This window comes from Crotalus tigris, unplaced genomic scaffold (genome assembly GCF_016545835.1).
Source record: "Crotalus tigris isolate CLP2741 ecotype Arizona unplaced genomic scaffold, ASM1654583v1 scf7180000019173.45859301935:6455823, whole genome shotgun sequence".
NCBI classification, from domain to species: domain Eukaryota; kingdom Metazoa; phylum Chordata; class Lepidosauria; order Squamata; family Viperidae; genus Crotalus; species Crotalus tigris.
Genome location: NW_024097414.1, coordinates 3935904 through 3961919, shown reverse-complemented (window position 1 = coordinate 3961919; position 26016 = coordinate 3935904). Strand labels below are relative to the sequence as shown.

At 45.8% G+C, this 26016-nt stretch overlaps 1 protein-coding gene across 3 annotated transcripts in view; it reads left to right on the top strand.

Moving 5' to 3' along the window:
• The first annotated feature begins 4759 nt into the window (after positions 1-4759).
• PDGFA (platelet derived growth factor subunit A) overlaps positions 4760-26016 on the top strand; it is a 41462-nt gene continuing 20205 nt past the window's right edge. For 2 of the 3 annotated variants that reach the window (XM_039360468.1, XM_039360466.1), the window contains exons 1-2: positions 4760-5440; positions 8230-8326. In XM_039360468.1, coding sequence (XP_039216402.1) covers positions 5378-5440; positions 8230-8326 — 160 coding nt within the window. In that variant the 5' untranslated portion in view covers positions 4760-5377. The remainder of the gene's footprint in view (positions 5441-8229; positions 8327-26016) is intronic. The other variant, XM_039360467.1, reaches the window with a different exon arrangement.

The following is a 26016-nucleotide window of genomic DNA, read 5'->3' as shown; positions in this document are numbered from 1 at the left end:
TTTTTGCCTTAACATTTACTGTCTCATACTCAAGCTAGTACAGTTTTTATTATATCAACTCAGTAAAAACATCGTTATTACATTGATCAATACATTTTTAGCTTATACATATCTTAATTACATTCAATCTTCATGGAATGTATCCTGTTATTAATTTTTACCCAATTTTTAGTTTCTCATCAATATTCCAATTTACCCTTTGATGTTTATAATTGTCAGGCTTTAAGTAACCAAGATTTCTCTTGTCTCAATTCATAACAAAATATAATATAATATCCAAAATATGCATTTTATCTGTTTGAATGCAATCTGGTTCTATTTCCTAAGAGTTATCTATTTCTCACCATATTAAATCATCTACTTAATATTACAATATCCCCTTTAATAACAACTTTAAGAAAATTGTACATTTTACAGCCCAATTATCTCCCTCCAAAACGAGGGTCTTCGCTTGCGTTGTTGCATTTAATCCACTTAAGGGATTGTGGAACTAACAATGGAAGGCCCAGCTGCTTTTATTTGCAAAAAAGCTGTGTTTCAAACACACACACACACACACAACTAGCAACCTACCATCACTGAGAGCCTTGCATGACCGAAGGACGGAATGGGTACATCGCTGTAATGGTACAATTCTAAATTAAGAGGTGTGCAGTTATAGCTGTCTGGCCTCACTTGCTCTCCAAAGCTGGTCTCCCTTATTGCCCTTAAAAGCAGCTCCACAGAATTATACCCATTTTATAGATGAAGAACAGAGGAGGGACAGCAAAATATGCAAAGGAACCAGTTTGGTCTAGTGGTTAAAGACTAGAAAGCAGGAAATGGTGAGTTTTAATCCTGTCTTAATCGTGAAAACTGGATGGGTGACTTTGGACCAATCACCAGGAGACGGTGAGTTCTAGTCCCACATTAAGCACCAAAGGCAGCTGGATGACTTTGGGCCAGTTGTCCAAAAATCAATCTGGACTTAACGTCACAACATTTCTGTGGCTAAGCACAGAAGTGAGTTTTGTTTTGCCCTGTTTTACAACCTTTCTCGCCACGGTTCTTAAGTCAATCAGGATTCCATCATCCACAGGTGCAAACTGAAGTCAGGTTAAATTAAAACTTATTCGATCAATTGGATCCAGCCTTGAAAGACAAAACCCGTCCTCGGCGGGGTGGGGCTGGGGGTTTGGCCTGTGAAAATGCCAAGAGGTAAAAATCCATTTTTCATGAGTAACGAGGAAATCAAATCAACCTGTGCAAGGAAAAAAAAAAAAACCCAACTGGATCCTGAAACCGAGACGCCGTGAATATTGGAGAAAGTATCCCAAAATTAATTTTTAACACGGCCAGCGATACCCCCTGGGTCAGTTTTTGGCTTGTGAGACGGCAACACGGGCCCTGAATCAATAGGAGGTAGGATTAATATGTAACTGAAGAATAAGGCAATTGACTTTGAACTTGCGTTGGCCCAGACTCCATCACCACCAAGACACACCAAAATCCAGGTAGCTCCAGTTGACATCAGATCAAAACTCTTCCCAGGGCCAAGAGGCCTGAAGTAGGAGAGCAACATTTTTCCTTTCCTCTGCTGCAGATGGATCCATCGCATGGATTGGACCAGGGGTCTTCCAACCTGGCCCTTTTATGACTTGTGGACTTCAACTCCCAGAATTCCTCAGCCCTGGCCACAAGTCCACAAGTCATAAAAAGGCCACAAGTCATAAAAGGGCCAAGATGGAAGACCCCTAGACTGAGGAATTCTGGGCGTTGAAGTCCACAAGTCATAAAAGGGCCAAGATGGAAGACCCCTGATTGAGGAATTCTGGGCGTTGAAGTCCACAAGTCATAAAAGGGCCAAGATGGAAGACCCCTGATTGAGGAATTCTGGGCGTTGAAGTCCACAAGTCATAAAAGGGCCAAGTCCGCAAGTCATAAAAGGGCCAAGATGGAAGACCCCTGATTGAGGAATTCTGGGCGTTGAAGTCCACAAGTCATAAAAGGGCCAAGTTGGAAGACCCCTGGGTTGGACAAATAGTCCTCAACTTACAACCGTCAGACCATTTTTTTTCATACTTACAACCGTGGCAGCATCCGTTCATGATCCCTGGATCAACATTCAAATGCTTGACCACTGACTCCTATTTATCTCAGTGTCCTGAGATCACATGATTCCCCCCCCCCCTTTGCAACCTCCTGACAAAGGAAATTCCCAACGGAGGCAGAAAGAAATTGGCTGTGGGTGACCAGGATCTCTTAGGCCAGGGGGAAGTTGTCCAAGTTCAGCAACTGTAAGACAAATGGACTTCAACTCCCAGAATTCCTCAACCTGTATGGCTAGCTGGGGAATTCTGGGAGATGAAGTCAAGGTGTCTTAAAGGGGTCAAGATTGGGACTCCCTGTTTTTAGGGGGGTAATTGAGATCCATTTGCAAACTAGGGGTAAGGCAGCAGCTTTAATTTGACAGCTTCAAGACCCCCCCCCCTTCCCAACCCATGGAGAAGGGAGGGAAAAGGGGAGGGGGGAGAAGGAAGGGTGAAAGAAAAGAGAAGCCACTTGAGGCACTTGTTTTTAAAGTCAAACCCAGAAGCGAACCATTGCGCCTTGCCAAGGTTGGGACGGGGGCGTTTCGCCTCCAGATCAAAGCCGGGCGAAACCTTTTCATCGCCGCGCGCGTTTCTTTACCCATATTTAGGAGCGAATAAAACCAAACAGTTGGTGACTGTTGACCCCAAGAAGGGGCTGTAGGAGGGGGCTCGAGAAAGAGACTGCGGACCCCCCCCCCGCATTTCTCCTCCTGCCACCCATTTCTCTCGTTCCGCGCCTTGCGCGTCCACCTGTCTCAACCTAAGGGAAGGCTAAGGGGGCATTTAAAAAGAATGAAAGCAACGGGGGGGGGGGGGAACCCCTGCATATTTCCAGCGCGGTGGGTGGGGGCTCAATCCCGGCTTGCTTAAAGCTGGCTGCTTTGCTCCGCAAAATATCCCACCTACCCCCCCCCCCGTCTTGCGCGGTTGTCCTCCGCAGCCCGGCGCAACCCACGTGTGGCTGGAGAGCGCGCGTGGGAAAGCGGACCTTCCTTCCACCCACCCATTCGGGGGGGGGAAGAGAGTCCTCCTCCACTCCCCCCCCACCCGAATCTGGCCGCCAAGTGCCGCCGCCGCCTAGTAACCATGGCGTTTCTCTTCCGCCCAGATAAGCAGCAGGTGGGCTCCTGAAGGTGGCAGCGGCGGGTGGGGGGGGACCTGCCCAGACCCCCCCCCACTCTCCCGCGAAGAGGCGGGTGCTGTCTTTCGCCGCCGGGGCTGCGGAGGAACGCGGGACCGGGGGTGGGAGGAGGAGGAGGAGAGAAGTGGGGGTGGGGATGGGTGGGGGAAAGCCAAGGAAGGCCGCGTCTCCCCGCATCTGGACCCAGGGCACCCCGAAGTAGTTGTGACACTTTGCAAGGCGCGCACTTTCCCGTCTCCCTCCTGCCTTCCCCGCGCGCTCTTCTTTTGGGGCGTGTGTGCCTGCGCGCGTTTGCGTGCCACCTTGGTGCAGCGCCCGGGGGCGTGTGTGTGTGTGTGTGTGTGTGTGTGTGTGTGTGTGTGTGTGTGTGTGTGTGCGCGCGTGTGTTGCTTCCACACCTCCTCCCCCCCACCTCCCCCGCTGGCTTGCTTTCCTCCGGTCTTCTTTCTGCCACAACCCGCGACGCCTGGCGCGCTGGGCTGCGTTTGCAGCAAACCCCACACGCCTCGCTCGCGCTGGGGCTGCCTGCTGGGAGTCGAGCAGGGTGGAGCGTGCCCGGGGTGGCGGGGGAGTGTGTGTGGGGGGGGAGGAAGGTAGGAAAGAAGGAAGGAGGCGCCTCGCCTGGGACAGAAGGAGGGAGCCCCCCCCATGGCGGCGCGCCTCTCCCCCAGGGATTTCTCCAGCGCATCCTCTTCCAAACCGGAGGCGATCTCTTCCCCCCCCTCGCCCCGGAATCTCCCCTCCCCCCGATGCCCTCCGCCTGCCCCCCGCGCCCCAAATTCCCCAGCGGACCCACCCCTGTTGGCGCGATTCCCCCCTCCTCCCAAAACGCCCCCGCCCCCAAACCAGCCAAGCCTTTGCAGCAGCCGCTCTTTTGCTAAGGCATGGGGAGGAGCGGGGGGGGGGGGCGCGGAGGAGGAGGAGGAGGGAGAAAGGGAAAGGGAGTGAAAGTGAATCCGAGACGCTGTCGCTTCCGAAGCCTCCGCCTTCGACCCGGCCGCCCTTTGATCTCAGCCTCTCGGTTCTGCAAAAAAAAAAAAAAAAAAAAAAATTATATATATATATATATCTATACAAAACAAACGCGGGTGCCAAGCGGCGGCCCGGTTCCCCCGCACCTTCCCACTCCTCCCGGGGAAGCGAGGAGGAGGAGGAGGAGGAGGAGGAGGAGGAGGAGGAGGAGGAAAGAAGGCTCTCGGATCACCTGACGGTCCTTCCCGGAAAGATTCCCTCGCTTAGCCGGGGGGGGGGGGGAGAGGAAGGGAAAGCTGCAGGGCGCCCTCTTGGGTTCTGTTTTGTTTTCTCTCGCTTGCTTGCTTTCCTCCCTTCTTCCTTCCTTCCTTCCTTCCTTCCCCCACCCCTCCTTTTTTTTGGTGTGTATGCCTGTATGTATGTGTGTGTGTGTGTTTTGGAGAGGGGGGGAGGAAGGAACCAACTAGCTTCTTCTCTTCCCCTTGGCTGCCTCTGCGCTTTGCCGCCTGCTGCTCCGGGGTGGGTGGGTATTTGGAAGGGGTGGGCAGAGGGAGGGGCTGGGGGACGCGGGGAGGGGAGGGACCGGGAACTCTCCGCCTGCCTGCCAAGGGGCGAGCGGCTCCCAGACAGGTGATGGACTCCGGGCCGGCTCCCGCCTCGCTGCTCGCCTTTCACTTCGTCGCGATCCGGGCCAAGATGTAGAAGGAAGCTGGAACGCGCTTCTCTGCTTGTCCAGGAGCCCGAAGCAGCAGCAGCAGCAGCAGCAGCAGAAGAGGCGGCGGAGGCGGTGGTCGCACCTTGGCAAGGGAGGAAGGAAGGAGTCCGAAGCGGCTTCCCTCCCTTCGCCGCCCCGCTGCCCCTTTCCTCCCCTCGGAAGCCGGGAGGGCGCCAAGGAAGCAGCAGACAACTCCCCCCTCGCCTCTGCCAGGAGACCCCCCGGAGCCAAGCGCCGAGAGACCTTTAGAGGCGACCGGGAATTGAGGGGACCTCCGCCCGCGCGCCCCCCCCGCCCGGAGCCCGAGCCAGGAGGACAACTGCCCCCCACCCCACCCCACCCCCCAGCGCCGGTGGTGGCTCCCTCGTCCCCCCCCCCGAGGGATGGTTGTTATTTTCCCAACCCAAGGAGGCGGGGTGGTGCGCCTCCTGCGCTGCACCGTTGAGTCGTGGGGCCGACCACAGTGATGAGCACGCAATGAGGATCGGCGCAGCATTCTGGGTTATAGGCTTTTGCTACCTGGCCCTCGTGTTTGCAGAGGTAGGTGCACGCCTGGGGAAGGAAGGAAGGAAGGAAGGAAGGAAGGAAGGAAGGAAGGAGAGGGAGAGAGGGAGAGAGGAGGAAGGAAAGGCAGAAGACCCCCCTCCCCTTTTAAAATCTCCAACTGATTCCAAAACCTTTTTTTTTTTTTTTTTTTGCACCGGTGGTATTCTTCCTTCTTCCCTTTCCCCCTCTCCCTCCCTCGTCCTGCCTCTCCCTTCCACCTCAACCCCCCCCACCCCCCGTGCATGGGTTTGGGCTTTTCACCTTGGACCCTCCAGGTGGAGAAGAAGGGGCTTCCCTTCCCCAAATTACTCCCAAGAGCGAAGGGGTGGCGTGGGAAGGCGGCCGTTCCACGCGCGGCTCTCAACTGCCATCCTTCCAAACAGCGCGTGTCTCTCTTCCTCTTCCTCGTCCCCAACAAGACGGAGGAGCTGCTAGGTCGCCTGGATTCCAGCCCCTCCGTCCGCCCTGCCTGGCGTCGGCTCTGGCGCGCATGCAGACGTGCCACGAAGGGCGCTCAAAACGCGCGAGGCGAGCCAGCCTCTGGCGTGGTATTTTTTATTTCTTTATTATTTTTGAAAAAAAAAATTGCCAACGCAACGTTGGCCTCGGCGGTTGACCGCCGGCCTGGCTGGAGAGGGGTAAGGGAGGGAAGCCTAGAAACAAGTGGGGGTCTTGACTAGCCAGCTTCCTGCTGGTGGGGAAACGACCCCGAAATGGCTAACATAGGAGAAGGAAAGCAATTCCATTAACGTTGCCCTTCCGAGATGCAACCGCGTGTTAACCTCCCGCCGCTCTGAAAATTCACTTTATAAGGTTATCGACAGGGAGAAAGGGAGAGAGAGAGAGAGAAAAAAAACCAACTGTGTTTCCCAGATTGACTTGGCACGTTTGTCTTGGAAGTTAGGACTTTGCCTTTTGAAATGGGCTCGTTTTTCCCCTCCAGGGACTTGCGTTCAGACAACTGGCTTAACCCAGGTGGGCTTTCCAACCGTAGAGATTCCGGCTTGTCCTGCAGGAGTGGGGCGAGGGACAATCGTAGTTAGTTTTTCAGGAGCTGGGAGAGGGGTTGGGGGTTGGGGGGCAATGCAGGGACTGGACTCGCCTATCTGGTTAGCTTGTAGAAACTGGGTTAGTTTTAGGAAGCTGTGGTTGGCTGGGAACTTGTGAACGTAGCCCTAGGCGTTGTTGTGTAAAAGCTCTGCTTTTTTGGAGCCTGGGAAAATAGGAACGTCGAACGGAGCCCACAGTGGATTTTTTCCCCCCTCCTCTTCCTCTTTGCCTCACCCCCCAAATTGTGGAATTGTTTCTAGTAGCCACTGTGGAGCGTGGGAATTCGAAGGCCAAAAAGGAATATATTTTCAAGCAGGCTCTTAAAAAGGGTGCTGGGAAAAAGAAAAACAGGGTGCTTTTTTTTTGCTGATTTTTTTCAACCTGTAGGATTCGGGTCCTTATCTAGAACCATGGCCAGCCACCTCCCCACTCAGGGAAATTTGGGAGAAAGGGTGAAATCAACGCCAATGGAGGCTGAAACTTTTATTTTCTTGCAAGTTTCCTGCTATTGAAAAAAAAAAGTTGCCTTGGGTCAAAGCTCTCCTTATGCTAGGCAATTAAAAAAAAAACACACACACAATGAAACAAAGGGGGGAAAATTGTCGGTTGTTTTATCCCATTCATGTAGAACAAGCTCCATAAAGTCCAGGGATTTTATTTTTTTTAAGAGATTGTTGCCACTTTTTTTTTTTTGGAGGGGTTGAGAGGACGAAACAACCTGTGGAATGGTGCTAAGTATTGTGCTGTGGCACATGTCAACTTGATCTCTCTCTCTCCTTCTCTTTCCCCTCCTCTCTCCTTCTCTCTTTTTTCCTCTCTCTCTCTCTTCCCCCCCCTCTCTATCACACACATAGTTCTAGGAAGGCTGATTTCAGATACTTAAACCTCAGCCCTCTCTTAGTAAATGGGATGGTCTTGTAATTGTAAAGGGACAGCGTCCCAAAACAGCCCCCCCCCCGCAATATTATGGGATGGTCTTAAAGCACTGCCTGCTCCATTAAAAAAAAAAACAACTCAAGCTTTCCCCAAAGTTCTGAGCCACTGAAGGAATGTTAATCCCTCCTTCCAAGACCCCCCCCAATAAAGGGAGAAATAAAAATGAAAAGGACAGAATTTTTCACACTTCCCATATCATAGTGTGGGCAGGAGGAACTAAAAATGTTAATTGTGGGTTGCAAGGTTATTGGGTACAGACTGTGGAAAAGGAGAATTTTTTAAACAATAAAACACCCTCCTTCCTTTCTCCATTGTTCCTAAGCACCCAGAAGCTGGGAGCAGATCCAAGACCCCACTTCAGAGTGGATCAAGATCTGGTCCAGATCTACTCCAGAGGTGATTTGGAGAAAAGGCTGACTAGAGATCTAGAAATCTGACTGGCTACCTTAGAGTTCAAGATCTGCTCCAGAGGTGATGTGAAGAAAGACTCAGTAGAGATCTGGTGATCTGATTGACTAGGGATCTGCTCCAGAAGCAATTTGGGGAGAAAGACTCAGTAGAGAGTTGGTGATCTGATTGGCTAGGGATCTGCTCCAGAGATGATTCAGGGAGAAAGATTCAGTAGAGATCTGGTGATCTGATTGATTTGGGAACTGCTCCAGAAGCGATTTGGGGAGAAAGACTCAGTAGAGAGCTGGTGATCTGACTGACTAGAGACCAGGATCTATTCCAGAGGCGATCTGGAGGGAAAGTGACTAACTGGGGCACCCTGCCCTCTCTCCCCTCTTTTTCCAAAGGAAGCAGAGATTCCTCAGGAGCTGATCGAAAGGCTGGCTCACAGCGAGATTCATAGCATTCGGGATTTGCAGCGTCTCCTGGAAATTGATTCCGTAGGTAAATTATTCCCTTGCATTTCTTCCTCTATCCCAACCACAACACTGAATGTCTGATGGGGGGGTGGTGGTTACCAAGGGGGGTGGGCCCATCTTGGCAAATGGCCTGCAAAGGGCCAGTTTTAGAAATGCAAAAATCCAGGCCTGCCCTTGGGGAGGGGCAGGGAGAGAGTCCACAATGGATTGAGGGGGGGGGGTGTTCCATTAATTCCTCCTTTGGGGAAGGGGGAGAAAGAGGTTTAGGAGGAGGGGGAGAGGCTGAGTTTGTCCCACCCTCCCCATTTCCCAAGCCACAAGAAGGGTTCCCCCCCCCCCAAGGCTGCCCAGTTGTGTCTGATGTTCCTTTGATTCTTCTTTAGAAGGTGCTTGTTAAAACCACACAGTTGCCCAACGGATCTGAAGTGAAGTGACTTCTTGCACTTTTGCCCGGGGTTTTTTTTGGGCAGGTTTTTAATTTGTGAAAAATGCTAGCTTTCCTCTCTGTTCCATTGCCTGCCACCTGTCCCCTTTGCTAGCAGTTGAGAATTCAGGGATACACTGCCCCTGGCTGTGGAAGCTCCACCGTTCTGTGGCAGCTGGGTTATGAATAGCCATGATTGCATTTGACATCCAAAATGATGGCTCCAAATGGTTCTGGTTTGTAGTGGCCCCACATGGAACAAGCTTTATTTTGCGAATTGTGTTGCCTTGTTCTCTAGGCGCATGCTGGGCCTTTTCACAAGGTGTTTATTGTAGGCCACTTAGATGTTCATCTATTCCATCATTCTCTTATGGCTTTAAAATATACATCTGATTTCCTTCACTGAGTCCGGGAGTATAATAGTCCAGCAGGGGAGGCCTTGTCTGCTCCCATTTTACAGATACGGATTGAGGCAGAGTTTTCAGAGAAAATTGAAATGAAGGCTTGAGATTTCCTGGCAAGTATTATGGATTAAAAAGAAAAGTCAAAAGCTTTTTCACTTTGCATTGGGACACACCTGGACCTTTCTTGTTTTTCTGGAGGGATTGTTAGCCCACGGGTGCTAAAGTTTGCCTCCAGAAGTTGTGGGTGCTCCCACAGTGGAGGTTTTCAAGAAGAGATTGGACAACCATTTGTCTGAAATGGTATAGGGTCTCCTGCTTGAGCAGGGGGTTGGACTAGAAGACCTCCAACGTCCCTTCCAACTCTGTTATTCTGTTATTATTCTACTTTCCAGTTCAGTGGGTCCTGTTTCTCAGTAAACATGAGTAGAATTGCACTATTTGGTTGTTTGATGAATGCCAAGTGGAGATGTGAAGTGCCTTGATCCAACAAACATTGCATTGAAATTGATGTGCCCTATTGAAATCGACTTTCCCTGTTGAAATTGGCTTGCTTTGTTGAAATTGACCTGCCCTATTGCATCGACTTGCTGTATTGAAATGGACTTGCCCTGTTGAAATTGACTTGCCCTGTTGAAATTGACTTGCCCTGTTGACATTGACTTGTCCTATTGAAATTGACTTGCCCTGTTGACATTGATCTACCCTGTTGACATTGACTTGTCCTGTTGACATTGGCTTGCCCTGTTGACATTGATCTGCCCTGTTGAAATTGACTTGCCCTGTTGAAATTGACTTGCCCTGTTGAAACTGACACCCTGTTGACATTGACTTGCTCTGTTGAAATTGCTATGAGAAATCTTATCTACATCTCTGCAAGGTAGATGAGTGTTAAATTCATTTTGGCCCTGCAGTTTTGGGGAGAAGAAGTCATTCAGCACCGCCTCCCCAGGAGAGGTGACTTTATTTGATGGGCTGTGTGCCTATTTTAATATAGGAGGGGGCCTTTATTTGGGAACTTAGACCTTCTTCTTTCCAAAATGGATGGTGATTTTCAGATCTTGTTCAGAAAAGAGGCGGTGTCATTCACTCCGTCCCCATATTTTCAGTGGGTGCCTTCCCTCGCCAGGCCCTTTAAAATGCAGAAGATGACTTTTCCAATTTGGTGGGTGCCAGAAATCCCTCCCCACATTATATCTCCAGCCAGAAACCTCTCCATCAGATTGCCGCTCTCTTGCTGTTTTAAAAAGCATTTTTTTGTGCGTGTGGCTATTCTAAACTCTGTTTATGAACAAAGTCCCGTCAAAACAAGACATTGTTTTGTTGTTTGTTGCAAAACACAAGGGAAAATAAACTTCTTCCTTTCCACTTGGATCCAGCCAGCTCTCAAGCAATCAGCCTGCCCATCTTGCGATTGCTTTTTAATAGCCCAAGGTTATGTTCTGAATCATTACGAATGCTTCAAAGGGCAAATGGGCAATTTGCTAACATTACCATCCGTGCAACAGAACCATCCTGTTATTAAATTTGATCTCTGTAGACTTTGCCAGAATTGACTCAAAGTGAGGATCTGCAGCATTGGAGAAGATGGCTTTGTTTACTATTATTATTATTATTATTATTATTATTATTATTATTATTATTATTATTATTATTATTATTTGTGAAAGCAGGAAAGAAATAACTGAGGTTTCTTTCCATTTTCTCCCCCCCCTTCTCTCTCTTTTTCTTTTTCTTTTTTAAAAAAATGAAGGGAAGTTTCTATCCATCTCCTATCCTGCGCCAAGAATCTAGCAAGTTGTTGCTTGCGCTGCTGAAAGCAGAGCCATTTCATCGAAACAAAGATGGCACAGTTGTTATGCTTGTTGTTGTTATTATTATTATTTAAAAAAGAAGAATTACAAGGAGACTTCGAAAGTTTAAACTCTTGATTTCAGCAGGCTTTGCTTTTTTGGGGGGGGGGGTGTGTGCTTTCATTCGGCCTGCCTAAAGGCTGAATCCGTCAGGAGATTTTGCGGTGTGCCTATTTCTTTTTTTTCTCTTTTTTTCTTTTTCCTCTTCGTTTCCGTGGACTTGCACAAGGTGGTACGGCAAGCAGGCAAATGCTTTCCCTGACCAGCTTCTTTTCCTTTCCTTTATCGCAAGTGTGAGGGCAGCAGCGTGCAACTCTGCAGGGGGGAGAGGGGGAGAACTCAACCCTGAAAAATCTCACTTTTGTGGCCTCCAAACTCCTGCGGGGGGGGGGGGGATGGAAAAAAAATGTCATTTTTCTGTCCTGGCTGAAGGGAACAATTGTTATGGATCTAGGCAGGCCGTTTAATTCATGGCAAGGAAAATCTGCTTGCATTTGTTGGTTTGGGGGCCTGTCCCCTTGGCAGGCTGGTGGCCTTGGCAGGTCATTCACAGGCCCAGCAGGGCCTCTGTCCTAAAGACAGTTCCACACTTCATCTTCAAGGCCTTGAATCAGACCTTGAATCAAGGTCAGAGCTGGCTAAATCTTGGGACAGGAGACCCCTGTAAGTCCCAGGTTTTACCACTAAAGAAATCAGTGGTAAATTGCTTTTTCTGCCAAGAAAAATGCATGACCAGACCCTTGACTAACTCAAAGGAGACTTTGTACAAGGGTAGCCTGTTTGCTCTCCCTTCAGAAGGGGAGCCTGTTGTGTTAGATTGATTTTGTTTTCATTCGTTTGTTTGCTTGCTTTTTCCGTGCAGCTCACAGTCGCGCATGTAATGCTTAGGCGGCCTTTTCAAGGTGGACTCTGTGCTGATCAGTGGGGGCCTTTCCTGGTTTGCCTTCCAGACAATTTGGGTTTTAATTCTTCCTGTAACTTTGCAGAATGGACAAGAGCGCTGGGTCAGTACAGTCCTTGCTGGAGGCTTATTCTCTGGGGTGAATTTTTGATGAGCAGAATATACCGACCTTCTTTTCCAATTGCTGGTAGAACATGCGTCCTTCTTAGCCATGGGCTTTGCAATGAGGTGTGGAGTCAAGATTGGCCAATCTTTAATTCCATTTTTTTTTCTGCTCTTCTTCTTCCAAAGGAAGACTTTGAGATATTCAGTCCAGATGAGTATCGACAGAGGACGGTTTATCTACAGGGAGAGTGATAGGTTTAGGCTAGGACTTCAAGAGGTAGTATTTCTGTCTGAGAAGGACTGGACAAACCCTGCTGTTGGATAGGTTGAGTCAACAATTAAGGACCTCAGGAAGATGTTGGTGGAGAGTGCTCTTTTTGATGTACTGTGTGGCCTCCAAGCCTATTGTCCTCATGTAATAAAGACCTCACGTTGCATGGAAGAACCGGCTATAATCTGAATATCTACTAGAGACTAGACATGAGCTGGGAGCATCTTGCCTCCTTATGCTTTCATATAATTGGCCAATGATGTTGGCTAAAGTTGGAATGATGTTGTGCTTATTGGGTTATGCTCCGATATTGCCATTCTTAGGATAGAGCATCAGAGGGATGTTTGGGTTGCCATAGGTCTATGGCCACGAGCACTGGCAGTGAGGATGTGTTTGTTGAGGGCATTGTGCCTCCCAAGCACATTTGTAAGATGACATCATGCAGGGGACATCATTTGCCCTCCCATTAGAGCAATCAGTGGAACGAGTTGCCTTCAGAAGTTGTGGGTGCTCCATCACTGGAGGTTTTCAAGAATTGACCGGACAACCATTTTACTGGGATGGTATAGGGTCTTCTGCTTGAGCAGGAGGTTGGCCTAGAAGACCTCCAAGGTCCCTTCCAACTCCGTCATTCTGAATTCATTTCAGTCCTTGAAGCAAAGCTCCATCAAATCAAGATCCCTGGTTTTCCACATGGTTTTCTGCACTACGTTGTTTGAAACCAATTGGTATAGACTTCAGCAAGAACAAAACTGTCAGTAGAAGGGTAAATATGTACCTTAAAGTTGAACTGTGGAGTCCTTGGTGTTCTCTGAGCTTGGTTGTTTGCCTGCAGATGTTTCATGACCCAACTATATAATTGGACTCGTTCCACAAGACTTGCCTGTAGGGCAAGCTACATTATATAAGCAGAGAGCAACCCCCCCACCCTTCTAGCTCTGATGATGCTACCTAGTTGGGGAATGAAGTGTCTGCAAGGAAACAACCAAGCTCAGAGAGGACCAAAGGCTCCACAATATTATCAATTTGTTCATTGAAAGCTTAGGAGAGGGAACACCAGTGTACACTGACAGGTGGCACAATGGAGATTTAGAGCATCCATGATTCATGGAATATAAACCTAACCGAGTTGGGACTACCTCCTGCAGACTTTAATGCGATCTGGAGACGATGTGGCTAGGGGGAGAAGGTCACTCTGCTTCAAACCTTCTTCTGTGAAGTCTAAACCCGGCAGAAGTTTGGCTGACACCCGATCCTAACCCATCTTTGCCGTCTGGGTGGTTGACCAGACACACACAGGAGACCCAACAACAACAGAGTTGATACCTTCTGGCCCAACACATCACTCATCGTCATTAAAAAGGATCTCTGTGCAGATCGGAGTTGATATTGGCTACGGTTGAGAGTTGTTTTTTTCTGACTGCAGCATTTCATCAGCCACGTCAAATTCTTCGCCTCTCTCACCCTTGAGAGGCAGTAAGTGATGACCTCATCTGTATGGACTAGCTCTTCATGGCTTTTTTTGAAATGGAGCTAAATACAGTAGATGGCTAAGACTGTCCTGGGCAATGGATACATTATACTGTCTGGCAGAGTTTGAACATTGGATGTCAGAAAGTTGGATGCCTATTGATAGACATGTGCTTGTAATTTATTGGCCGGGTTCCTGCAACAGTCTAGGCCAGAAACTCCATTGAACAAAGCACAGTACAGGTAGTTCTTGACTCAACAAGCATTTGTCCAGCAATCACCTTATTTATTTTGTTGCATATCCAGGCTGCTGTTGGGGGAGGGGACCCTCAACACCATTTTCAGATCTTCCTCCAAAACCTTTTAAGCTGTTGATCGATCCACGTTTCTCCTCCGAAGGCCAGCTTTGTACTTTCAACAGATGTGGATCATTCTTGGTGTTTTCCACTTCTGTTAGTGGCTACATTCTTACATGAAGATCTTCTGTTTTCCTTCCACCTGTCCTCCAGATGCTCAAGATAGCACTGAGGGGTAGGAGATTTTCTCTCTAATTTATCCAACAAGAGTCCTTTGATGATGGTTTGGTTGAGAAGTGATGGCCAACTCAAGTCATCTAGTAGACTGTGCTCATGGAAGGAGAGCTTCCCAGGGTCCAGTGTTACGCCCCTAACCTTTGCATCATACCAAACTTCCAACACGTTGATACTGTCAGTATCTGCTTATCCTTCGTCTGCAGCATTAAATAATATCATTGCCTCCTCTGTCTTGGTCAGTGTTTTTTTCTCTCCCTTGAAAGCCTCATTGTATGGGTGGCTATCAATTGGTTGTTGTTAGAAAGAGCTTGATGGTCACAGCCAACAATAGATGCTCATAATGCTCTTTGTAGCTAAGATTCAATGGCGTATACAAAGTTTGGGAAGACTACCATTCTGCAGAAGCTGCTCTACTTCCATCTTCTCTTTCCGGTGTTTTGCTATTGACTAGCCTCTGTTCCCCTCCTTCCGTGATATCCTGATAACCAAGATAATGGTTTCAGAAGGCTTCATGTCTTCTTTGCTGAAACTCATTGGGGCACTCGGATTAGATTGGCATCATGTTAAGCCCAGCTAAAAACATTGTTGTGTCTTTGAGACCATCACTTTGGCCACTGTCTTCACATCCTGTGTGAACCTGGTCCATCCTTTTCAGATGTTGTATGCTTGACTTGAGCAGGATATGTGAGTTGAACATAGGAATTGTGGTTCTTCAACCCAGATATTTGGGGTTGTATGAACCCAGCAGGAGCTGGTGGAGTGGTTCTATCATTAAAAGAGAAATCAAGGAGACTGTTAAAAGATCAAACTAGTTCACAGCTCTGGACCATTTAATTACCCCCACCCCACTCTCAAGTAGAACTGGAACCCTATGTCTTAGTCTACAATTTTTTAATAAACAGGAAAATCCAGGCAAAAAAGGAAGAAATTTCCCCGTTGATCCTTCAGCAAACAAGAAGTCAGATCTTCACTTGTGTTTGGTTTATATTTGTCAACTGTCCAGAATTTCATCCTTTCAGCTATGGGCCAGGACGGAAGTTGTAAATGCATCCTTAACAACTCTGCTTGCTGTTCACAGTGGTTTCCTACTGTAGTTTAAACAACAATTATCGCATCCATTCTTGAGTTGGGATTGCTTTTCCATGCTTGATAGTATCCTTTTTAACATCTTATCCTTTCCTTCAGAAATGAAAAGGATGCTGACCATTGCTTCATTTTACCCATAATTTGCCAGGAGAATGGTTAGATAAAACAGGGATCCTCAACCATGGGTCCATGGACTGGTACTGGGCCACGGCATGCTAGTAACCGGGCCACACAAACAAGCAAAGTCCCATTTGCAGGATGCAGGCAAGCACACAAAACCAGCCCCCTCCTGTCTGTGGAAAAACCTCTCTCCACGGAACTGGTCCCTGGTGCCCAAAAAGTTGGGGACCTCCGAGATAAAAGACAGCATCGCCTGGATATAGGCAGAGATGGTGGGAGAATTTTCCTCTTAGGCCTCCAAGAATCTGTCAAAGTAGCTTTGCTATCAGGTAGAATTAATTTATCTACTTTTATTTCCTGTCTGGTCTACTTGGTAAGGCTGACAATTTTGTATTTGTAGTTCCTATTATTTAAGCCCAGACGCCATGATGACACACAAATAGGCTTCCTCTTGGTTATTCCTCTTGGGAGTTCATGAGTCTTGCAGAGGTTTGGACCCAGAATTGGGGAAAAGAAGGATATGAGTCTATGCATTACTCTTTAAAGCCAATCCAGAAATGTGAGCTGATGTGAGCAGATTGTGTTTGTCAGAATCTTGGTGAAAGATCTGTGGGAAAGTTGGATAGGGTTCTATTTTAGGTCAGACTGACTTCATAGAAGATAGGAAAAAATCAGATGGAATTTCTTAACTTGATAGCTTATTCTGATATAATGCTTCCCAACATTATTCTGGAAATGATTCCTGTACGATTGTAGCTTGTTGATGGTTCTGATGGACCTGAGAAAGTTCAATCCTCAACAAGAGTGAATTAAATCTCTCCCTTATATTGCAAAGTTTCTCTTTGCTCTCTTGGCTTCCCAAATTTTGCTTGATTTCAGGTTTTCTGAATCTGCAATGAAATCTGGATTTTGCAAGCAAAACAAGGGTGAATATGACAGTGTGAAGGGCATCCTTCAAAGGGTTCTTAAGGACCAACTACCATCAAAGAAGGATCTGTAGAGAAACATCTGTTGAATTCAACAACGGTGACCTCAAACTCAACCATGAATGTGCAGCAGCTACAAGATCCATGAGTCATTAGGATATCAAACAGGAGTGTAGATCCCACCCACCAGTGAGCTCATGCTTTAAGAAAGAAATTATATATAATCTAAGAAAGAAAGCAGTTTTTTTAAAAAAGAAAACAGAATCCCTGTGGCAAAGTTGATCAATGACCACCATCTCCAGAAGACAACTTGTGGGAGGGTGTGTACAGGGGTTGGGGGGAAAGACATATCTAATGGTTTATACTAGGCAGTAGAGCATCAATAATGATAACACCACACTCTTACCACAGAATATACAGTGGATTTGAGATCATGACCTCTGGGAGAAAGAGTTCAACCAAGGTTAGGTAACCGATGCTTCTAGAGCAGTGTTCCTCAACCTTGACAACCTTTTTTTTCATCAGATTTTATTAAATGTACATTTTAAAAACAAAAATGGACATGATTCAACTTCCCTGACTTCAACAGTGCTAATACTATTACCTTATGTTACAGAAAGAAAGACAGAAACTTAAAATACATTCTATAACAGGACAGAGTATAACAGACTGTGCGTGTAACATCTGTAAATTTTTTGATAAACCATCTTTCAATTGAACCTTGACAACCTTGAGATGGGTGGACTTCAACTTCCAGAATTCCCCAGTCAGCATGTGGGTTTCAACTGTGGGTTGGGGAATTCTGAAGTCCACAAATCTTATTGTTGCTAAGGTTGAGACCCCACTGTTCTAGAGAATTGACATATCAGCCAGCCATAACCGGTTCCTTTCTCTTCTCTGTGGTCCTGAAGATGACAATCCTTTCTTCCTGCTCATGATATAAGGAGATGGATGGATGGATGGATGCTCCGATTGAGCTGCTGAAAATCTTGCGCATTACCCTCCAAAGTTCTCCAGAAGTTGTTATTTTATGAAGCAGGAGAGAAAATTAAATACCCTTTTTATGATGTCTAAGCTGCTCTCCATCTGTAGGAATTGAAGCCCATGGAAATTTCATGCCTAAATAAACAAAATTGTAATTTAATAACAGAGCGCATGAAATCTAGGCTACTCTTTGTCCTTGCAAATTCTACCACTCAGGGAAAGGCCTGGAAGTTCAAAGGTGGACTATGAAGAGTTAGGTATGTGTTCTAATTTTAAAGAGTGGAATCAAATAGGTGGCAAAGTAATGGCTCAGTGGTTGACTGCCATTGGTGCGCATATCACAGCTGGGATCCAAAAGCAGGTTAGGTGAGATACAGAATTCTGGAACAAGCCCTGAATCAACATGATGAACATCATTGCATCATTATGCTTAATGATGCTGTGAAGTCAGTTGCTGTTCCCAAGGATCCCCCATGGAGAGCTACAGACTTTAGCCAAGTGTTTTTTAAAAGAATCCCCAGAATTGATGATGATTACCACACAAATGCCAGCAAACAGGTAAATGATCTTCTGGAGAAGAAGTGTGGTGCAACCAGCTTCTCCCCTGTTGAAGATGGGAAAAGATTGAGAAAGCTTGGCCCTTTCTTGTTAGCCAGAAGAGACAAAGACAAGGAGAGGAACTCTTGTGTACTGGGCAAACAAAAGTCTATTGAACAGCTGAAGGATGGGTCATCTACAGCTGTGGAAATTGTGTGGCTGTTTCATTGTGTGTGTTTGTGTATATTTTAAAGCTGTGTTTGTTGAGCGCCGGGAAGAAGAAGCTGAAAGACTCACAATATCACGGAATACCTCTTGAAAAGCGGGCGAGCAAACAAGGGCCTTTTCCAAATTAAAAAAAAAAACAGCATTTATCTAGTTTTAAGCTTTGCTAGAGCGCCCTACAATTTGGTTTAAGCAGAGAGTGCCTAGCTCCTACAGTCACTCCTATTGCAGCCGCAATGCAATGGGACTCAAGAGATGCTTGAATTGTGATAAACCATTTAATGTGCACTTCTGCACTGAGTGCCCATGAAATACATTGTCCCATTGGATTGTGTACTTTTGAATTTTAGGGTCCAGGTCGTCCTCAACCTATGACCACAACTGAGCTCCAAATTTATGTGGCTAAGCAGAGAGTGAAGTGTATTTTGCCCCGTTGTATGACCTTTCTTGCTGTGTCATTAAATGTGTCCCTGCAGTTGCTAAGTTAGTAATACAGTTGTGAAGTGAATCTGGTTTGTCTTTTGACTTTGCTTGTCAGAAGATCGCAAAAGGGGATCACGTGACAGCCCCCCCAGGACACTGCAACTTCCCTCTCCTCCCCCTCCTCCATCTCTATCCATAAACCCCACTTCCTTCTAGCACTGATGATGTTATCTAGCTGGGTCATGAAACATCTGCAAGCAAACAACCAAGCTCAGAGAGCACCAAGGACCCCACAGTCATTGTCCTCGTCCTTCTCCTCCTCCTCCTCCTCCTCTCTGCAGACCCCCTCCCTTCTAGCACTGATGATGTTACCCATTTGGGTCATGAAACATCTGCAAGAAAACAACCCAGCCCAGAGAGCACCATGGACCCCCAATTCAAGCCTTGGCTACAAATATTCTCTTCTATTGATATTGATTCTTTATTAAACAAAGTTTGCTCTGGGATTCGCTTTGCCAAATGCTGCCAGACATCCCTCCAGCCTTCTGCATGACAGAGCACTTTGTAAAAAAAAAAAAATTAAAAAAAAAATGATCAGCCTCTCCAGCAGAAGACTTTTTTTCTGAGTCTTTATCTTTTAGGTATTTAATGTATTCACTGCTCTGCAGGATAATAAGAAAGAGAAACTTCCACAAATCATTTTAGCTGTTGGAGCAAATTGGCTGAGACATTCAGGGCTTTGTTAAAAACATTGATCCTGCCCTGGTGTATAAAAGATTTAAGAGATACTCTCATTAGCTCGTTCCTGGGAGATCCACAGACAGACGATTCGATTCTTATGCTTTTCTAGGACTGTTCACAGAGGAAGGCATTTCCTCAGGATTATCTGTCTTTTTACGGGATGAATCAATTCAGCGGATTATGATCTAAATAAATATTCCTGCATAATAAAAATAGGACAGCAGAGTTCTTTTCTCTTGCTATATTTTTGGTGGCGGCTGAGAAAGCATCCACAGACGGTTGGAAAAAAAAGACCCCTTTGAGTGGTAGCCTCCATCTCAGGCCTCGGGAGCCGAAAATGCATTTTTTAAAAATAAATAAATAGATAGATAAATAAATGATAGCAGTGCCATATCTCAGGGGCTGCCACAAAGAAGAGGGAGTCAAGCTATTCTCCAATGGTTTTTCATGTTGAATTCTTGAACTGCACAGATGATCCCAAAGTGGGATAGCCTGACATGTCCTTCAGTTTTACAGGCTGGGCTTCAGAAAGATAATTTATATTTGAAGGGTCGTAATCCACGAGCATGTAAAATCTTTGGGAGACTAATCATATCCACACATCCACAATCCTAGCCAGGCCTATTTGGAAGCCTAAAACTATAATCAAAGAACGATTGTCATAAGAGTGGAATTTGCTCTGACTTCATTGTATATGCCAGACGTCTTCAAACATCACCATAGCAAAACAGCCATAGGTTAAGGCCACCACAGTTACAATTACTGGAGTATTTCTCTCATGACATTTTGACTCAAAACATTGAGAGAATTTCCTGCTGAAGTTCAGCCTGTTCCTGGCCCCCAAATCTTAAGCCAGGTTTCTGCAGTGTAGTTCATTTCAGGGTTTCTCAACTGCTTGGCTGGGGAATTCTGGGAGTTGAAGTCCTTCAAGTTGCCAAGGTTGAGAAACACTGGTTGATTTGGTTTGGTTTAATCCATTTGGGTTTACTCAATACTCAACTGGCTTCAAAAGGAAACGCCGTGAGTTCAAGCTGATCTGTAGACTTACTCATATGCTCAAAATTAAAGGCTGGCTGACCCACAGCCATAATTGAGTAGCGGTCATCAAAGGGCCTCTTATTTTTAAGCTGGATCGGGCTGATGCAAAGGCAGAGTGATTCAAGATCTATGAGGACAAAGTTCTACCATATATTGCACAATGTTATAGCTTGAAGACCCCTGCCCTGCATAAGACAGTGTTTTGGGAATTAGTTGTTTAACTGGGGGGGGGGAAACGGTCTTTGTGTCTAGTTGTTTTGGCGTGCAACACCCCGTAGCATCGTCTTTAGGGAAGAAGTTGAAACAGTTTATGTCCAGGGTGGGAGAGGTCTGTAGATATTTTCACAGCCCTTCCTGGTTTCTGCAGTATATAGGTCTTCAATGGAAGGCAGGAATGGGAAAACTAAGTTAATATCTTGATCTGGGTCCAATTAGTTCTCCCTATCTCACCCTACCTACGGTGGCACTCTGCGTGTCTCCAGAAGCTTGGAAACTGTGAGTCAGTTGCCAAGCGTCCGAATTTTGATCCTGTGACCATGTGGCTGCGGCAATGGTTGTGTGAAAAGTGGTCCTAAGTCACTTTTTTCAGTGATGTTGTAATGTCTAAGGGTCAGTAAATGAACTGTTGTAAATCAATACTACCTGTAGCTTCTATTCATTCTTCTTTAAGTGGACGCCTTACAGTGAGGGTTGTAATGGTTGCCATAGCACCTCATGGCATCTTGACAAATATTCCAAAGTTCATACTACTTGATAGGTGCGGTCCCACCGTGACTTCTGGATGGAACGATAAAATTGCTTGCTCCTTCGTGAGGTTGCTTTGATCTGCTTGGGGAAGGCTTGAAGCCGGCATCCACTTTTGGCCCGATGCCCTCTTGAAAGTCCCAAGTTCACGACCAATACTATAAAATTCTGAACCAGGGGAATTATTATAATGAGTGAGGTAACACGTGTGTAAAAGGTGACTTTTTCTCCTGACCCAGAGTGGTGGCCATTCATTAAATGGACTCGTGATCTCTTCTGGAGTTCTGGAAGGAACAGATCCAGATTTGATCAAGCTTGGTGGGAAATGATGAACAGTCCAAGAATCTTTGGTGATAGTTCACGGTGAGAAGAAAAAAAAGAAAAACAGGCTAAAACAGACGAAGAATGGTTGCAAGAACAGAGTATGTCTAGTTTAATGATGAGAAGGACGAGGGGGGACATGATAGCAATGTTCCAATATCTCAGGGGATGCCCCAAAGAAGAGGGAGTCAAGCTATTCTCCAAAGCACCTGAAGGCAGGACAAGAAGCAATGGGTGGAAACTAACCAAGGAGAGAAGCAACCTAGAACTAAGGTGAGGACAATTAACAGTGACAGTGAGGACAATTAACCAGTGGAACAGCTTGCCTCCAGAAGTTGTGGGTTCTCCATCACTGGAGGTTTTTAAGTAGAGAGTGGACAATCATCTGTCTGAAATGGTATAGGGTCTCCTGCTTAAGTTCTATCTTACCCTAAGCATGAAAGCTGGCTGGGTGACCTTGACCAGGAGACATGAATTTTAGTCTTGCCTTAGGCATGAAAGTCAGCTGGGTGACTCTGAGCCAGTCACGTTTGCTCTCTCAGTCACCACACTGGGTGGCTGTTGGGGGGAAAACAGGAGGAATTTCTTTGAAGTTCTCCAACTTTCATGGCAAAGGTGCATTTGTAATTCTGCCTTGTTTGACGGTGCCTGGCCATCTTCCCAGTCTCTTTGCTGCATCACGCTCTCCTTTCTTTTCCATGCTTTTTGAGGCTGAATCTGACTATTCGTGGTATTGTGTTATTATGAGAGTATTGCACCAATCAGCCTCCTGGGCATCAGAGAACGAAAAGGCCTTGCAAGCATTCACCGTAACCAATTTGCTTTGGAGAATCGTAAGATCTGTTTTAGAATTCAAGTGACGTAGAAAAAAAGAGGCTTCTGATCTCCTGTAATACAGCTATGAATATTCCCATGCAGATACTTGGGTCAAGGATGGGATCAAGCAGGACAAATGTAGGGGGGGGGGGAAAGTATGGCTGATGAAGTTAAAAAGATCTCAAAAAGGGAGAGGGTGATTAAAAAAAAAGAATTAAGAAAATACTGCATCAAATAGCGTATAGATCTGGGGATTCAAGCATGGTTTGGAAGGATAGAAAATTAGGGCGACACGGGGGATAGTGTTGATTCAGACCAGTTTTTGCTGTTTCCTTCTCTTATTTTGTGGTTTAATTCCTTTGGCTTAGTCTTCAGGACTGCTTTTCTGTTCTGTTCTTTGCATAATGTTGTTTTGATTGATTATATGCCAACGAGCCAGGGTTGATCCACATCAATCAATGTTTCCTGAAATGATTCGCTCCCAATGGTGCCCTCATCATCATGATAATTGAATTCATCCACCGTGTTGCTAATTATCTCCTTCCTTCCTTTCTTCTTCCTTCCCTCCCTTCCTTCTTTCCTCCCTTCTTCCCTCCCTCCCTCCCTCTCCCCTTCCTTCCTTTCTTTCTTCCTTCCTCCCTTCTTCCCTCCCTTCCTCCCTTCCTTCTTTCCTCCCTCCCTCCCTCCCTCCTCCCTCCCTCCCTTCTTCCCTCCCTCCTTTCTTCCCTCCCTCCTCCTCCCCCTCCTCCCCCCCTCTTTCCCCCCTCCTCCTCTTCATGTAATGTGTTGAAAATACAATAATCAGAACCTGGTCAATCATACTTGGAATGAAGATTTTGTATTGATTTGTTCTTGATTGATTCATTTGTTGGCTTCCTTGGTTATGATCTTCTCAGGAGTCTGCAAGTATTGTAAATACATGCCAGTTGCCCAAAGCCACGATTTTTGATCATGTGACCATGAGGATACTACAATGGTTGTAAAGATGAGGACCCAGTTGTAGCTCACTTGTTTTCCAGGGCCTAATTTTGAACGGTTGCTAAATGAATAGTTTTAAGCCAAGGACAGCCTTCCAGGGGGCGGCCGGTCACAAAAATGAGAACAATCAAGGGAAAGATATTGTCATACTTGTCCATCTTTGGAATCGTCTGACGACTTGGAAACCAAGCCCAAAGACTTTGTTGTCATTCCTCTGATATGATATGAACGATATGTGATGTGAATGCCAGGTCTTTTTTCTCGTGGTTCTTTGATCCGTGTGGTTGTTTCAGGTGCCATTATTTGAAATCTTGCCATTCTCTGCAAAGAGTTTGTTCTCTGCAAAGCGAGAGACAGAGAAAGCCAATCCAACAGGTTGTGGCGTGTTCTCATTTTGTTCCCGGCTTTTGAAAAAAAACAGAAAGGGGGAAAAAAAATTATGAATAGAGGCTGCATTGTCACAGTGCTGACGGAAAGGTGCAATCATCGTGTGTATTTTTTAAGTCTTTCAAGAAGATAGTATGTATTAAATGGCGGTAATTAAACATCATAAGTCTAGGCCCTCCGGCTGTGGATCTCCACATTTTTGAGGGGAGATTTTACCGGCTTTGAAAGACGACTCTCTTATTTATTTCTTCCACTGATCGTTGTACATTTCTCCCAAGACTCTGTACGTGACTTGTTCTCTTATCATTTTAGTTTCATGATCCAATCTGGGGTGAGAGATTGAAGAAGAAGAAGAAGAAGAAAAAAAGAAACCATAGAGCATTTAAATTGTGAATTTTATTGGGGATAAATAGCGATTGACTGACTTGAGATGGTCATGGAAAGCCAGACAAAGCTAGGATGTTTAACTCAGAGAAGATCTAATGAAGACCCAGGTTTGCAAGCTAGATCAAAGGGAGGGGGCTATTTTTTTTCTGTAGAGACTAAGAATTAAACCAATGGGGTCCATATTTTAAGAAAAAGGAGAATTTGGCCTGGATTTTTGGTAGAATCTCCTGGTGGTACACGCCGTTCATAATAGTAATTGCCTCAAAGGAGGGAGGACTTTTTCTGTCTATCGCTTTCAGAATCTGCCACCTGTTGTGAATGCTGTAGTAATGTTGGTTTTATTACTTTTGCATCAGCAGAGGGCTTGTCTTGATAATATTCAAGGCACTGTCCAGCTCTTTCTCAGACCTTGTCTGGGGTCTATTAGAAGGACAGGTCAGCATCTATGGAGAAGCTTGGCTTCATCACCACCCACTTCACCTTTTCTCTCTCTCTTTTTTTTGTGACTAGAAAGATCAGCATGAAAGTGGACAATAAATGACAGTTAGAACAATTCATCAGTGGAACAATTTGCCTCCAGAAATTGTGAAGTTTTAAAGAAGAGATTGGACAACTGTTGTCTGACATGATATAGGGTTTCCTGCCTGAGTAGGGGGCTGTCCAGTCCTATGATCCTATTTTCTTCCATTTTTTCATTGTTATTCTGTAATTCTATTCTATTCTTCTGCAGCAACTAGCCAGCAAGCAAGCTACCATCCCTCCTTATTCTATTCTATTCTATTCTATTCTATTCTATTCTATTCTATTCTATTCTATTCTATTCTATTCTATTCTATTCTATTCTATTCTATTCTCCAAATTTGAAGAGGACCATAAGCAGGATGTCCAAATAGGAATTCTTTGTATGTGCTTGGCTTACTTTCTTTCTCTGTATCAGAAATAAACTGAATTGCAGAGTATTTTTAAGATTTATTTGAAGGTCCCAAGTTCATCCAGGGTCAACCGGAGAGATGATTTGGTTTATGTTCGTTGATGAGACTCAAAGAAACATGAAACGCCAAGTCGTTCTTGGTTTATCCAGCACATTAGTGTCAACACTACCTGACATAGGTTCTCTTGAATTTTAGGTAGGAATTTCTCCAGGCTGAATAATGGTCAAGAATTGAACGTGGTCAATTTAAAATAGATGCTCTGTCATGGAGCTATGGACTCTCCAGGTCCATATTTTGATCATTGATTTTCCTTCCAACGTCTCCTAAGCGTGTTGTAGTATTTAAAGCAACTGGGATGCTTTCCAGATGTATCAACACCAACTCTTATAATTCTGGAACCTGCAGATCAAGGCAATTGCTTTGGAGAAGGCTGGTTTGGAACACCAGATTAGGATCTTGGTATGAGGGTGGTGGTGTCTTATAGGGCACTTCATGCAAGTTTTTGCACCAGGACAGAATCAGATGTAGATTCATCTAGGCTTATAATACCATCTGTGTTCTGGAGGTACATATCAATTGTGGTCTATCTGATACCACATAAGAGCTGGGGATTTTGTTCAGGTTGTGAAGAGTTTGTGGCTAGCTCCTTGGCTGAAACTCTTGGCTTCACCCCACCATCTGACTCTTCTGCCACCCTAGAAGTTCAACTCTTGAGGTTCCACCAAACAACGGGATCAATGCAAATGAAAGCAACCACTATTTGGCTTAACCTGCTTTTGAGGAATTCAGGGGAGAAGTTGTGGTAATGGGAGTGTGCAGTCAGCCTCACCTGCCTCATAAAGTCTTCTGAAAAGAATATTAAAGGCAGAAACTGTGCCAACTATTATCATATAATAAAAATTAACTACTTGTTGTTGGTTTCTGCAACAGTCATGTCCCTCTAGGAGATGTCCAAAGTTATTTGAGGACACATTTCCTTCTTTAATCTCATGGACATTCTCTTTTCAAGCCTTTAATTGGACCCGACCATACCTGACTTCTAAACCTGACTACATGTTCCATTGAAATAGTTTGCCAAGGACATTTGTGTTGCTTATTTATCTGTCATCCCT